This window comes from Coccinella septempunctata, chromosome 2, assembly GCF_907165205.1.
Source record: "Coccinella septempunctata chromosome 2, icCocSept1.1, whole genome shotgun sequence".
Taxonomy (NCBI): domain Eukaryota; kingdom Metazoa; phylum Arthropoda; class Insecta; order Coleoptera; family Coccinellidae; genus Coccinella; species Coccinella septempunctata.
Window position 1 is genome coordinate 30,697,533 of NC_058190.1, and position 16,542 is coordinate 30,714,074.

The 16,542-nt window shown below is 34.6% G+C and overlaps 1 protein-coding gene across 2 annotated transcripts in view; it reads left to right on the plus strand.

Moving 5' to 3' along the window:
- LOC123307844 (long-chain fatty acid transport protein 4-like) overlaps window positions 1–16,542 on the plus strand; it is a 29,987-nt gene that overhangs the window by 5,846 nt on the left and 7,599 nt on the right. Inside the window, exons 1-7 of one of the 2 annotated variants that reach the window (XM_044890303.1) lie at window positions 1,600–1,751; window positions 1,847–1,953; window positions 4,072–4,222; window positions 6,298–6,538; window positions 11,012–11,246; window positions 11,532–11,733; window positions 12,453–12,648. In XM_044890303.1, the coding sequence (XP_044746238.1) occupies window positions 1,737–1,751; window positions 1,847–1,953; window positions 4,072–4,222; window positions 6,298–6,538; window positions 11,012–11,246; window positions 11,532–11,733; window positions 12,453–12,648 (1,147 nt within the window). In that variant the 5' untranslated portion in view covers window positions 1,600–1,736. Of the gene's footprint in view, window positions 1–1,599; window positions 1,752–1,846; window positions 1,954–4,071; window positions 4,223–6,297; window positions 6,539–11,011; window positions 11,247–11,531; window positions 11,734–12,452; window positions 12,649–16,542 lie in introns of those variants that run through there. The other variant, XM_044890302.1, reaches the window with a different exon arrangement.

Genomic DNA, 16,542 nt, shown 5'->3' on the forward strand with positions numbered 1-16,542 from the left:
ACATAATACCATGATAAATAAGGAAAAATGAGAGACGTGTCTTTTATTATTATTTTATGAATGAAATATTTAATTTTTCAATAATTAAAATCAAAATTGGGAAATTTCAATACACTTTCTACTTTCTAAAAAGATTGAACTCGTTCTATTTGCTCAGAGTGAGTTGATGAAATATCATATTCGAAGTTATCTCAATCATTTTCCAATAATAACATTTTTGAGATAACCTCAGAATATAATTTTCTGAATCAACTTTTATTTGTTTTGTCCCTCAACAAATAACTAATCATTTCATTCATTCCTGAAGTTTGTTTGACAGATGAGATAATAAGGATGAAGTCTCATAGCAGTCATAACAGGATAACTACGAAAATAATCAGGTTTTCAAAGTACCGACACCGATCTGATCAAAATGTGTTAAGGATAAGAGTAGTACCTACTTGCAGCAAGAATTATTGGGGCACTGCCTACAGATAACTGTGATAAGGCCTTACACATACAGGGTGACTAACCAATTTCGAACTGCTTGATCGGAATCCAAAGAAGCAGACTAAAACTCAATTCTTCGATTAATAATTTTAACATTTCATGAATCATTCATATACATATTCTCAACAATCCCTACAAACAATTTTGGAGGTGTATTATAGGTACCTAGAATTCATGAAATGCCAAAATTATTCATCGAAGCATCGAATTTCCATTTCTTTCTTTAGTTTCAGGAAGTCACAGACTAATCAAGCCGTTCGAAATTGCTGTTTTCCCTTATTTCAAGTTTTTCCTTGATAAATCTAAGAGTTTTCATTTTGAGCGTATAGAGTTTATCTGAGTTACCCTTCCTGTTTTTTCACGTAGAATCGACTGAAATAATAAAAAATATATGTTGTATGTTGTAATTTGAATACAATTTTGAATAATGATTAAATTTATTTGTCCAAATGGATGATCTTCTCATATAAACACCCTGTACATTTTCGATCAAACAGCAAAGAGTGTTATGATACTACATAATATCAAAATTAAAAGTGGTAAAAATTTCTTCAAAAAAAACATCTCTAACTGATATATTCAAACAAATCTGAGCTGTTTTTCATGAGAATCCCAATAACTCATGAAACGTTGACTTTTTACCCATGTTTACCGTTGATTTTGCCATCAAATCAACTATCTAACAAAGATATACTCGATGTGCCATTTTTTTTTCATCAAATGACAATTATTGTCACAGGCAATTATGTATTCACAGAATTGATTCAATCGCACCGGGATCTTATATATTATTATTTAGTGACGAACAGCCGGACGAAAAGTGAATCAGGACGACAAATACTCGCCTACGGAAATAGTCGACTTTTCGTTCTGAAATTAATACGTAAAATGCAATTTTTTGTTAAGGTCGACGAAAAATAATTTTATTTCTCCACCTAATTTGGGCGAAAAAATTATTCGAATTAATTGTTTATTCCCGTAATGTGGTAAAAGATATTATGTATTTTATTCTTTGGAATCCAATTATGTACTAATAAAATTTCAAGGAGAACCCGCAAAAATTACTAACGCATCATTGGTTTATCAATATCTTGTTCTCGAATAAAACTCATAGACAATAGAACCGAATAATACAATAGTTTAGTTTCGGCAGAATGTGGGTATCGATATGATGGGAATGGATGATTGAAAATCGATTACGCTATTTCAACTTTATGAATGAATAGCGTAACCATCCGTTGAGAGGAATGTCTTTTTTCGTGGTATACTTTATTGTATCTTTATTGAATAATTCAACCTAATAATCAGAAAATTCTCTTTCGTGATACTTTAAATTTTGAATCACAATTGTTTTCAGGATTTTCTAGCGGTGGTAATTACTATTGGCATAACATCATCTGTTCTTACAGTGTTACGGTCCAAACTCTTCAGAATCATCATCAAAACATTTCCTAGAGATATCAAGTGAGTACCTGTTTTACTATTACTCTGTATATATTCAAGAATTAGACACATAGATCTAATTGATTAAATTTTCATGACTGAATCAGTGCAAACATACAGAACCATCCATCTCTTACTTAATAAAGTTTTTTAACACTCTGTAGTGGAAACAGCCTAGATGACAATAATTATTTCGACTAAATGGCAGTAAATGCTGCGTAACAGTGGCGAATTTAACCTAAAATTTTAATCGAGGGATTAATAATCATGTAACCGAAAATGGTAGCAACAAAACATAATAACAAGCGTTGTTTCTTCTGTGGAAGCAATAATAACTGAAAAGCAAAAAACCTCAATCTAAAACCATCTGTTACTTTTGTAACAGCGAAACGCATTAATTGAAAATGAATTATAGGATAGGGATTGATAGTTATTCCATTCACTTTTATTTTAGCACACGGTTGGCCATGGAAACTTGACACACTTCACTCTGTCTCTGTACGGTACGAAAATGTGGGGTTATGATGCTTGTCAAAACATTTTTGGGTTTTAAATCAACGCTATGTTGCCCGTTCTACGTAAAAGTTTCTGTCATTACGTATTTTATCACAATGTCGAATCTCTTCGGAAAATATGTGTCGAACCATAGACATAGAGACATGGACTGTGCCTTCCCTTTATATCTATGCATGAAATACGGTCAAAAAAAGTGACAGAGAGAAAAACACGTCGGGAATGCAGTTGTCTTTTTCTAGAATTTTGATTGGTCTACACTCACCTCTATGTGAACAAAAAAGAGAAAGGTAATGTCCCGACGAGCTTTTCTCTCTTTCTAATAAATAGCCAATTTCATGCTGGCATTGCTCAGTCCATGTCTCTATGTCTATGTGTCGAACATAATTGAAGTTTATACAAATTGATTGAAGGCATACCAAATCCAGTTATTTGCATGGAAAATACAAGAGATCAGTATAATATCATAATATGCACTAGCTTGAGGAGAGTTAATGTTCGTTATCTTCTTATGCTAAAGTTTGAATACGTTACATCAAGGGCGGATTTAGGGGGGGGGCACAGGGGCACGTGCCCCCCCCCCAGACGGACGGATCTTTCTATACATACTTGAACTCTTAAAAATAAAAGTGAAGTTCATTTCTCACAGTTACTGTTGATTTTTTTGCTCGTCTGCCCGTTGTGCCCCCCCCCAGAAAAAAATCCTGGATCCGCCCTTGCGTTACATCAGTTGTAGATTTCAGAAATATAAACCCGAACATGAAATGCATATGATGCAGTGGTTGGGAATGGGTATCTTCCGAATGAATTAACAGATAATTACAAGAATGTTGCATCTTTGTCTTCAACAAAAATAATCTTGTATCAATATAAGTAAAAGGAATTGAAGGAAGTTTCGAGTCAAGATGAACTTCACCTTTGAACAAAAATTTCACACGAATAAATAATTAATAGGACAACTGGCGCGTATTTGTGGCTGTTCATCTTAATACATTGACATTGATTAGGTCGTATTTATTGGTACCTTAAATGAAAAATAGGAAAATCAATTTTCGGGAACTTATTCTACGATGACATTCATCGAAAATCCTGTAGTAAACTTTTCGCCTTAATTCACTCAAAAATAAAATTCTCAAATGCCACCACTTTTTTATGTCTCCCAATAGAAGAAAATTCTTCGTCATCCTCGTCATTCACAATCTTTCTGATTGTGGAAATATTCAGCTGAAATATAAGACGTTTAGATTCAGATGAAACATTATATAAATTCTCTTACATTGAATATGTTCACTATCGTCTGACGTATTGTGGATTTTAGAATAACTTTTTGAATGAGCGGACCTGAATTCTAAATAGCACTTCCTGAAACCTTGTCTCTTTTTTCAATCACTTTCGGCATTTTCGTATTAAAAATTGATATAAGGTGATATTGTGGCAACGGCGTTATGACATTAACGACACTTCATGAGTGCCAACCTTGCTCCGTTCTAGTAACAAAAACTTGAGAAAATTATTTCATGGCCAACCGACTGCTAAAATAAATGTGAATGGAGTATATAATATCACTGAAAATAATTCCCTCTCTTTTGTATAGTAGTAAACTGATTAACCCGTTTTCTATTTTAGATTGGTATGGATGTTTATAAGATTGAACTACTTCATACTATACAGAACTTGGTTAAACCGCACAGTGCCTAAACTTTTCAGACAAACCGTTAGGAAATATCCTAAAAAGATTGCTTTCCACTTCGAGGAGCAAAAATGGACTTTCGAACAGGTAAGTATTATTTTTAAACGAACTCTTGGAGAATTCGCGGCGTAAGGAGACAATTATTGAATTCTGGTAGCTCAGTGGTAGAACACTTGACCGGCGATCAGTAGGTCTTTAGATCGAATCCAGCCTGGAGATGTATTATAATTTTTTCAAAATTCAATAATTGTTTGTTACGCCGTGAATTCTTTATCATTTAAAAATTTATCATAGAAGAAAAAGCCTCTTCTTTGAAAAATGTTATAAAAAGTAAAAGGTTGTTGCTATCTTTATTCCTCTTTATTATGGTGATATTCCTTTATTTGCAAAAAGTCTAGAGCTGGCTGTAGATATGTAACGCAACAAGAATAGGGAATACTGCTTCTGACGAAAATGATGTATTTTTGTGAAATATCTTTGAAACATCACATTTTGAAATAACCATTTCAACCGTTTCCCAAAAAAAATTATTTTAAGCACTTAAAAATGAAAAATAAGAATGGGTATTTAAAATTTAAAGCGTTTTATGAGAATTGCTCAAGCTGGCAACATCGACTGAAATATGCCTTGATAATAAAGGACAACAAATGTATTATCTTGATGAGATAGACAAAGATGGCTGTCTATGAAGTCTGCGACGAACGAGGAAGGTCGTAAAATTTTATGGGATTTTTATGGCCGGTTGCAGTTGAAGCTCGCCAGTAAGTAGGCGCCTGTAGATCAACAGCTGTTATTTTATAAACAAGCTGATGGGACATTGTTCTTTTCATTGTCTTGTAAGCGCTGTTGCCAAATCGCAAACTCCGCACAAAGCGATTTAAATTTTACAACCTCATATTTGAAGGATAATTTTGAATAGTTTCGCGGTGAATTTGAAAAAATAATGAATGAAACTCATAATTATTCAGTTTAAACTTGCATATGCAGTGATAACCCAAATTGAGGAGAATTCCCCATTAACAATATACCACAGCACACCAAAGAACCTCGAAATTACGAGCTCTACTGTTGCATCTCTGTACCCGTAGCGTATTTCACTTTATTTCAAATTAAATAAACCACCAGGAACTATATTTTTTGTTTACGATGTTGAACCATAAAAAATACAGTAAATTCTTTCCGTTGAAACTCTGACTAACCGACTAATTCGAATATCGTTTTTTTTATATTCGTCTGCTCCTCATAGCTATCCATAATCTTTTTCACTATGTATATTGTATGTTAATTTACAGGTCTGTACTATAAATTTCATTCCATTTCGGACGAGCGAGAAAACACAAAATATAGGCATATTGCCTATGTGCGTCTCGCTGGTCCTTGGAAATTTTGAATATTCCTCGAGTTACTATTAGGTATTATATTTTGAACAGACTACTGGACTAAATTGAAATTGAAAATGGGTCCTCTTGTATAACTTTTACTGGGCGATATTTTCTGAACTGATTCATTCTTAATGATAGTTTAGCAACACACTGACAGAAAAGGACTTTCTTCCTTCGAAAACAGCATGTAAAAAGATTGAAGATAACTAACTCCAAAAATTAACCAAAAAGATAGATCCTATTCATTCAAGTTAATCACCATAAGTCATAAGTTTGATATACGATGCGCACAGTATTTTCCGGTTTTATAATAAGTAACTATATGCAGCAACAAAAATATCACTTTTCACGAATAACTTCACATTTTTCAACACTTCTCCACAATACATCAAGGTTTCCTTGCTCAAACAAAGATATCGCAGTGATTCAGATTCAGGAAGCGTGAAGACGAAAAAATTGGTCTACGACGCCCTATTTACCTATTTAGAAACACAACATGTAGATAATTTTATCGATATTAGGGAGGAGCACCTTTGAGAAACAACATTATTATCTGTCATTGAGGGAGATATTTTCGAATAATTCTGGCAATGATAAAACTTTTTAAATCGAAGAATGAACCTTTCTTTCGAGGCCTTTCCCTTCCGCTTCGATCTTCCCAAAACAATTTATTAAAAATTTAAAAAGTCTCGTCTTTAACCGAAAGAACTGCTTAAATTTGTAACCGCCTTTCCTAGATCAGCAATCAATGTACTGATCTACATTTGTAACTTTTTCTAGGTGGATCAGTTCTCGAATCAAATTGGAAATTACTTCAAGAGTCTAGGATACAAGAGAGGTGATACTGTTGCCCTCCTAATGGACTCCCGACCTGAATACGTATGTGTGTGGTTGGGCCTAGCTAAAGTTGGAATTATAACAGCTTTGATCAACACTAACATGATGTCTCAACAAGCCCTGCATCATGCCATAAAATCGGGAAATAGCAATTCTATAATTTTCAGTTCCAAATTCAAGCAGAGTGAGTTGAGAAACAATGCATGATATTTGCATTTTCTACAATAGAATATGTTATAGTTAGCCGATACTAGGATTAATAGGTCAGCACTTGCCATTGATTTTCTGCAACCCATTGTTGTTTCGCATTCAGATACCTATTCCAAACAACTTTTTCGGAAACAATTCCCTCTACTTCTGTCATTCATTAAATTATTCAGGTGCCCTATTTTTCCTCAGTGGATACCTTCTGATTTTGCTGAATGTTGATGGATCAGTTTACTGAGAGGAACCCTAAGATAAGATCAGAAAAGAAATAATTTTTAGCCTCCAAGTTGGTCTTATTCCATTACTTCTTCAAAATTCCTCGACACCTACCAATCTGCATCCTTGAAATTCGAGTTCTTTAACGGAATAAGAAATTTGTCAACCTTATAGCAGTGCAAGTCCAAAGCTTTACATTTGAAGACTTGATTGTAGATATATTTTAGGAGTCCTACTGCACTGCGATCATTCTATTAGATCCCTGCTGTTTTCGCCGCATAGCCATCTACAGCTCCTCCTTCAGTTACAAATTTCTCATGACTTCATTTAGTTAGAAGAACCATATATTTATTTAGAGCCAGACACATTGAGTCTTTCGGTCCGTTTCTCCTTCTGAAACTCTTTTGTACACAGAGTAAATAAATAATCGGTAAATTTTTTAGCCACAATATTTCACAAACAGGTGAGTTCTCACTTTGCAGAGACCAGTGAATGTACCTCAACAGCCTCATTCTGCTTTTCAGAAGCGAATATATCATTTCATTTGGAAAATGCAATCAGCTGTTGTCTTTCTCCTGGAGTATTCGTGCGGTGAGCATATTTCTCCCTTTTTTCATTTATACAGGGTGTTTCATGAGTGATTGGCCATAGTCTAAAGCCGGGTCCAGACTATGTAACAAAACATTTTATTAACAAAGTTATACAACAAATGTGTTATACAACTTTGTTATATAACTTGTTATAAAATAGCAGAGACATCCAGACTATGTAACGAAATAAAACTAAACAAAAGTGTTCATCTGGAAGCAGTGGCATCTGTAGTATTGAAAATGTCCTCGAACGTAGAGGATGTCATTTTGGCAGCAGCAGCTTGCGTTATTTTATGTAGACGAGTGAAATCTCATCGTTGAGAGCTAGGTGAACATTATAGTGGAACAACTCTTTTGAAGGATCTAGCAATGGCTGACATAGACCCATTTACAGGGGACATTAAATGTGATGGTACTTTAAAAATTTCCTAAGGATGACAAGTTTTGATTTCGAATACCTAATAAATCAAATCGGCCATAAAATAGGCAAAAAAGACACGACATTTTTAGATGCAATACCAGTAAAAAAAAGATTGGCGCTGCAGTAAATGTTTAATGTTTAATAACACAAGTGTGGACAAGTTGCGGCGTGTTTTATAACAAAGTTATATTACTTTCTTTGATCTTTACCGACACCTGACGGATAACATAAAATTTGCTATATAGCAAGAAAAATGTTGTATATCATTGTGTTATATAACTTTTTCACTTGAATTTCTCTAACAAACTATATAACTTTGCTATATAACCTGTTTTGTTACATAGTCTGGACCCGGCTTAATGGTGAATGCAGGTCATACAGTCCTTTCAGGAAAGTTGCTTGTTTTATATCATAAGGCTATGAGTTTCGGAGATACGGAGTGATTCATGAACATTGTCCTAAATTTTCGATTTCGATCGAATTTAATTGGTTTGTTCACTTCAGATTGCTCTTTCAAATATCAATATTTTCAGGGCAGTACTCAGAATATCATGATTTTTCTTTCAAGCCCAAATTTATATTTTACGAAAGCGCTGAAGTGCCACACAAAAAAAAATAATTCCAAATGAACAATTCCGACTTGCGTGTCGGAATTCTGAGATACATGTCAGAATTCTGACTTGCAAGTCGGAATTCTGAGATACAAGTCGGAATTCCGATTTGTAAGTCGGAATTTTGAGATGCAAGGCAGAAGGAGGGCTGAAATAGGTCTAATGACTTTTGTTTTTTTGCATTTGATCCGTGAATGTGTTTTTGGCTTCTTGGAGGAATTTTGGATGAATGAAATGATATTCTATTTTTCTCTTCGGTTGCACCATAGCTGAGCTGTTCCAAAGCTTCGTGCTCAGTGCTTGTGAAAGCACTTGGGAGTATTTTTGTACTCCCGAGAATTATGCTCCTGGGAACTTTTCAAAACCTTTCTTAGTGCTTAATGATTTATCTAAATTCCTACATCCAGTTTCATAATCAAGTTCAAAGTCACTTTGAGTTTCGTGCCTATACATGCCTTAAATGAGACAACAGAGTACAGAGGGCATTTTGCTCACATGATTCGGCAACAATCGAATGCAACAAAGCAAATGTCATTCGACCAATTCTAGCCCCACTACTGTCTTGCATCTCAGAATTCTGACTTGTATCTCAGAACTCCGATTTGTATCTCAGAATTCCGACTTGTGTCTCAGAATTCTGACTTGTAACTCAGAATTCTGACTTAGCAATTCGGAATTATACATTTGGATTTTTTGTGTGGCCCGCCAGCGTTTTCGTAATATTTCTTACATCTCTTACAGAAATTTCGTTATCACCATGAAAAACTACATAATTTATTCTAAGAAATTCAATTTTCGCTTTGCATGGCACAGGAACCGGACGAATTCATATTTTATGTCATTTTTCCGGTCCTTATTCGGTGATAATATTTATTGTCCTTTGCCGAGATTCCAAATTATTTTAAATTCTGTTCAATTCTTTTTCATTACAAACCTTCAGCACATACTGAGTGTTCGTAAAGAAGTGATTAAAATTATGTAAAGTCGATCCGCGAATTCTTCTGAAATTACAAATTGAATTTAGATACAAATGATGTAAACCCTCTTGGAAAATGTAATCCGTAAGTGTATTTGCTTCATTACACAAATAAGTATCAAAATTTATTCTTCCGAAAAATATTTACCTTATTATTTCCTTTCATAAAATAACAATAAAATGAACATATAAGAGATGTTCGAAATGGAGTTCTTCCATTTCCTAGCGCTTAAAATCAGATTATTTATTGCGCTTCTTATCATATCGGGATTTTCATCAACTTCTGCGCAGGCTTCTTCTATTCTCTGTCGCAAATGCTCCCGTGAAGTATCTTTCACTTTTTCTCGTACACTCAACGGGAACTTAGGGTTTAAAATGAAAAAAAGTTGAACAGGATTCAAAAAAATTCAAAATCTTGACCGAAGACAATGAATAATATTACCAAAGGACTAAAAACAGGACCGCATTTCGAAAAAATGATAAAACATTAATTCGTCAGGTTCCTATTCCCTTGTGACAAGTGTGCCATGCAAAGTAAAAATTGAATTCCTTAGAATGAATTATGTAGTTTTTCATGGCAATAACGAAATTTCTGTAAGGGATGTGAAAAATATAGATTTTGGAGCATGGAAGAAAACTCATAATATTCTGGGTACCGCCCTGAAAATATTGATATTTCATGAGCCGTTTTTAAGAGTTTTCTGATGTGAACAAACCCATAAAATTTGATCGAAATCGGACCTTGCATTCCAGACTTATGGCTATGGCAAATTTAGGACAATTTTCATGAATCATCTCGCGTCTCTGAAACTAATATCCTTAGGATACAGATACAAAACAAGCAACTTTTCTGAAAGGCCTGGATGACCCGCATTCACCATTAGTCTATGGCCAACGACTCATGAAACACCCCGTATATTTCCTCTGTTATTCGCCAAGATGGCATCTACCACGAGAATACTAGTACGGCGGTTTTCCTGTTGGACTGCTTAGCGTACAGTATATTATTTCTTGAAATACCCTAGTGAGCAAGTACCAAAACCACTCTGAGTTCTTTACTTACCATTTTGGATCTCCGACTATGACTATAGGAATGCAAATCCTTTTTCTTCGCCAGATTTCAGCTTGAAACCCATGCTTCAAGGGGCCAGTATCTGGTTAACCCATATTTGGGCTCAATTTTTACTATCCCAGTTCCTTCTTCTATTGACACTTAGGTATGTGAACCATAGATAACGACTTGAGTATTCTTAATTAGCAATGATCTACATTGCATGACTTCGAACGCGACAATAATTAACAATAGATGGTTTTTGTCATAAATTTAAAATACTATCATTTTTTCGAGTGAAGAATTAGCGTTTTCAATCATTTTTCGAAATAGCAAATTCTTTATACTTGTTTTTATGGAGACATACTGTTTATTATATGCTGGATGAAGTTTGGTCAACTTTTATATTTTATTGCGTCAAGTATGTGGCTAAGAAAAAAGAATCGTTGACTTGAAACAATTAAAAAATCTAGAAAACTTTCATTTTGTAGACCTTTTTCCACCTCCCATCCCACTTCATCTTTTTGTAACTCATTCCATTTACATCGATAAAAACTATCTTTTTCAAGTATTTTCTTTTCACAGTCGTACAAAAAGTTAGAACATTGATGCCTGAATTGAAAATGTTTCAATTCAATGATGGAACAGAAGAAATTATTCCGGATGCCGCTGATATGATGAAAGAATTACAAAGTTTGTCAAACAGCCAAAACTCTTTGGATTCTGATATAGACAAGGGAAAATCAGACGACAGGCTTATCTACATTTATACGTCGGGAACTACTGGATTACCAAAGGCTTCCATCATAAAAAATTCTAGGTAATTCTTTTCCTTTCATCAATAGATTGCTCTGGTCCTGAAGAAGAATTTTGAGGCAAATTAAAACAGAGACAATTTTATTTTATTTCACTTACGAAAAAACATCGATATTACGATACATCGATATTTAATAGGTGATATTTTTTCATACATCGATGCACCGGTTGATTGTTGTTTCATTTAATGATATTTGCATGTCTACGCATAAGCTATTCTTGAGTTAAGTGATCATTTATATGAAAGCGCAAAGTTAAAATTCGCGTCTGATTTTTAGTTTTTCTTCAGGTACCATATAGGATATATAGTATTTAATTTAGGAGTGCAAATAAAGCCTGAGGATGTGATATACACACCTGTCCCCCTCTACCATTCACTTGGAGGGATGTGCGGAGTTTCACAGGCGCTAATTGAGGGAGCCACTGTCGTTATTAGAAGTAAATTTTCAGCAAGCAATTTTTGGAAGGATTGCGAGAAATATAGTTGCACGGTGAGTAAATTGATTCAAGATCGTGAAATTATGTCGAACTACAGGCTACAGGTAATAAAAACGAATAGGGGGTTATGGCATCGTATAAAGACCACCAGGTCTCTATACAATGGTCATGGGTTGCCTAGAAATCTGCAGAATGGTGGGGAGCGCATCCCTGACCTATGAGATAGAATCTTTCATAATGAGTACGCTCCACCGAAGAAAAGCAGATGCTGACCATGGTTTCGGTCACATTTGACCTCATCAGAGCAACATAGATGGAAAAACGTTTTTCCATCGGAGCAGAAGCTATGTTGCTCTGATGAGGTCAAATGAGACCAAAACCATGGTCAGCATCTGCTTTTCTTCGGTGCAGCGTACTCCATTTGGGGCCCTGACAATGGCAAATTGGATAGATCAATTCAGATCGTAACACTTGATCATATTTATATCAGCGGGTCCATTTAGTTGTCCTGTCGATGGCAAATAGACTAGTTCAATTCGGATCGTAACACTTGTTGATATACGAGTGGTATGCATCTGAATTTAATTCTTATTGTATTCATTGCCAGGCGTTAGCACTTCATTATTGCGTATTAATTCTAGATATTTAAATTTTAACACAATTCCTAGAAATTTGGAAACATGTCTCGTATAATGTATTTCCACACTCAAGGATACATAATATTTGGTATGTACGCACTAATCTCTATTCATTCTGATCTTTTTGGTTCCAGATATCTCAGTACATTGGTGAAATGGCTAGGTATGTCATATTAGCTCACCAGAACTCTTCAGATAAACCCACCTACAAACTGAATAAAATGTACGGAAACGGTATGAAGCCAACGACATGGAAACAATTCGTCGAAGCATTCAATGTTGGTCAAGTTTACGAGTTTTATGGGAGCACAGAAGGAAACTTCGGTTTGTGTAAGTTGGCGTTTTGAAGAAATTCACTAGTATGAGGAAGTTAGGGTTGAAAATTTTCCAGATATTTATAGATTATAAATTTTCGGCTTTTCTTATATCCGTCAAATTAGTTCAGTAGATATGTGAAGTAAAGGGTTTTCCGATAAGGGCAGTTCGAAATTAAAGTAGAACAAACAATATGTGTGTGAGGAATCAATGAAATCCTTTCCTAATTCATTCACAATTCCATGAAAAACACTACTAATAGAAATAGACCGGATCAAGAAATATGAATTTTTCATAGGGGGTGTGATTGTGGCTTTTTTGATTGTAATATCTGTGCTACAAATAGGGGCCAGAATACTTACAGGCCTGACTAGTTTGTCTTAAGCGGAACTCCGTCGAACTACTACATTCTGACGCATTACAGAATAGACTAGTTTGGTCAAAAGATTATAGAGTTATCAAATTTTTGTGCGGACACGTATTCTGAAAAACGTGTTCCCTTAAAATATATAACCAAAAATATTTCGTTTCATGTGACAATAAAACAAAACGACAAATGTCGTTTTTACGCCAGTTTGAGGGCAGTATTCGATGCAGTTCGATGTGCGATTCACGAAAATGTCGAAAATATATATTTCATAGGGCATATTATTGGAAATAATCAAGTTATAAGGGTGCGAAACAGATTATTCAATTTTCACAAAATGAAAGTAAATCTTCACTCACCTGAAGATGCTATTGTGATAGCGAAACACGTGTCGTGGTTTAAGAACTCATTTTGAGAAAATCGTTTAATCTCTTTCAAATTTCGGCAAGCTCTGTTCAAATAAATTTTCGGTCGCCACTATTTATAAACTCGATCTAAGCGCTTGATACCTATGTTGGTGATACTTCGCCACCACACTACACGGCAAAGACAACACGGGGAATCACCGTTGTTGTTGTTGATACACCACGTAGACAGTGCCGGTTTATCCACTGGGCGCTTGGGGGTGGCGCCCAGAGGCCCGGAGGCGAGAGGGAAACAAAAGGGCCTGGGGCTAACAAAATTTCATTACTTTAGATAGCTGACAATTTCTTTAAATAATAATTTCCATATATCCCACATCTACGCCCTTGTCCGTATCTGTAAAGGTCCGTCGGTAAAGGGTAGGCGGTAGTCATCGAGGTTTGGACGCTGTGTAATTCTATATTCCATATATGCAATTTGAAGTATAGAATGACAACATCATAATCTTAGTACCATGAAAAATAGATTCAAATTCAACCGTGTCAAAAAAGATGCACTTTTATCTCAAATATGCCAGCCAGTATGCGTAATGCGCATCAACTTTTTCTCACATGTTCTCATAGAAATCATATTATATATTATTACTCTAGAATGCTAATCCAGTAGTAAGAAATGCGGCGAAAAATTGACAGTGGTCGTTAATACGAATGCGCATCATTAGTTTATTTTCTAGTAGAACGTTGCCGAGTTTCTGAATATTCTGTCGATCGAATCTTATGAAGAGGGGGCAATTCATGTAACGAAGGTATGTCGGACAACAACGCGTTTTGTTTCAGTCATTTGATTTTTCACTGTTGCACGATCTGCTCAGAGGTAAGAAGTTTTAATTCACATTTTCTGAAATGTACTTGTGTACTTGTCTATCATTTTAAAAATAATAAATGCAAAAAAAAATTCAAAACTTGAATGAATTATCGAGTTCCACTGATAGCGAATTTCATTGATGGTATATAGATATAGAAGTATTGCACTAGATCAGGATATTTCGAAATTGTTGCACTCAATGCTTAGGTACCTGTTCATCTAATCTAATTTGCGATAATATCGAATTGCATTAAGATCTTCTGGAATTTTTGTTGTGAGTTCCAAATATTTAGTTAGCACCAGTTGTGACCATGGAATTCGCTATATAAAACTCCAATCTTCAGCCAATTCACGGTTTGGTCAAACAATCAATGAATACTCAATAATACCTCTATCGACAAATTTAGATTTGGACTTATAACACGTCACCTCCGAGATCCCGATATATTTTCATTGAAACCTGCAACATCATTATACTGATTTTCTAAAACAAACAGCGGGTTTCATAAAACTTTTATTGCCCGATCAACGATTTGACAGTAACTGGATTTCAAAAACGAAGTCACTAAAACTTTTTCATTCCTACATATATTGAAGAAGTAGCAACTGAGAATCATTGAATGGACGTATATAGATCATAATTCGGTGGGAGAATGGAATTTCAAATTTTCCTGACAGAATTATTGATTGAAAACAAATTGACGTTTATTCACCAATCAAGCGTTGATTCCCTGATCGAGCTTTATGAAACCGGGGGTAAGCATATATAAACACAATTAGTCATCCATGCATGTGTTCAATACCGACAAGAAGTCCTGTATGAATCGAAAAATAATATCTCATTTATACCAAATAAACAATTCGACTGACATAGGGTAGGAAAGTCTAGGCAACGTTCGAGTTGAAATAAACTAATGTCGCGCATTCGCTTTAACGACAACTGTCAATTTTTCGCCGCATTTTTTACTACTGGATTAGCATTCTAGAGTAAGTATATATATTATGATTTCTATGCATGTTCTTTACGCTGTGAATCAGTAAAATTGCCAACAACCTTTTAGACAAGCGTCACCGAATGATTCGAATACTGTTACTTTTCGGGGCTTTTTCTCATATTTCGAAAAGCATTTTCATTTTCACTTTTCCGATATCAAAATATCAATTCCGGAAAGGAAACAATATATCTATGGGTAGCATATTTCATTTTGATTTTTTAATTGTAAGTGCAAACTATAGTCTATTTGTGGTATAAAACAATACCTTTCGATATTTTTTGTGCTGAATTGTGCTTGCTCTGTGGTGCTTTGTACCGTTTAAAAATAAATATGACAGACCAGCCAAAAATTTCGAAAAGGTGGGTTTCCACGGCTGATTTTATGTACCATGTTGTACCATTAAAAAATTAGCAATTAGGAAAAAGTTATCTCAGCACTTTCTTTGTTCTCAATGAAAGCAGATGCAACGAAAGTACTTAGCTAAAATTTTTCTTTTTCTATTTGAGATATTCTAGGAAATCAGAGATACAGTCGTGAAAATTCAAACGAAATAACTCAGTTGTACCTATAGAACAAAACCGTGTGGAATAAAAAAAAATTCAACGGCATGAAAGGTAGAGCCAAGCCCAATTCAACGGAAATTTTCATTCTCATAATCAAAAAGTGCTGGACCAACTTCACATTCATTGAAGAATAATATTCTGTCTTTCGAAATATACTATTCATAGGAGCGAAAAATAAGTAACAAATATCAATCGTGCTCAGAGAGAAAGTATATGATTTGTTTCTCGTGATATATATATATACCTATTTCAGAATTTTCAATTTTTCATTTATTTTCCATAAAAATGCAATTTTTTTTTTTCATCTTCATTCGAACATTTAAATGTGAACATAAAAATATATTGGTTTATTTTTGTTGATATGTTGGCGAATTCAAGAGATCCGTCAATGCCAAAGGGGCCCGTAGATCTTCTGCGCCCAGGGCCCGAAAAAACCTTAAACCGGCACTGCACGTAGACGTATTTTCCTTAAGATATGTTTATTTTGCTTGTTTTTATTTTTTTGGAAATAGGTACATATTTTTTGACGGCATAGGTTTATTTCATTATCCTTCCCTGAAATTTGTATAGCATAGAATATCTCTACTGAAATCTACTGAATTTTTGACAAGTGATGAAGTTAAAATCGAACTGGCAACCCTGGTATCAAGGCTATGAGCGTGGTAACATCAATCTTAAATAAAGAAATAAAGAGTGACACATTGTTTTGAAGGTAATTCGATTGCCTGAAACATTTTCACTAAAATGTTGTCCATTA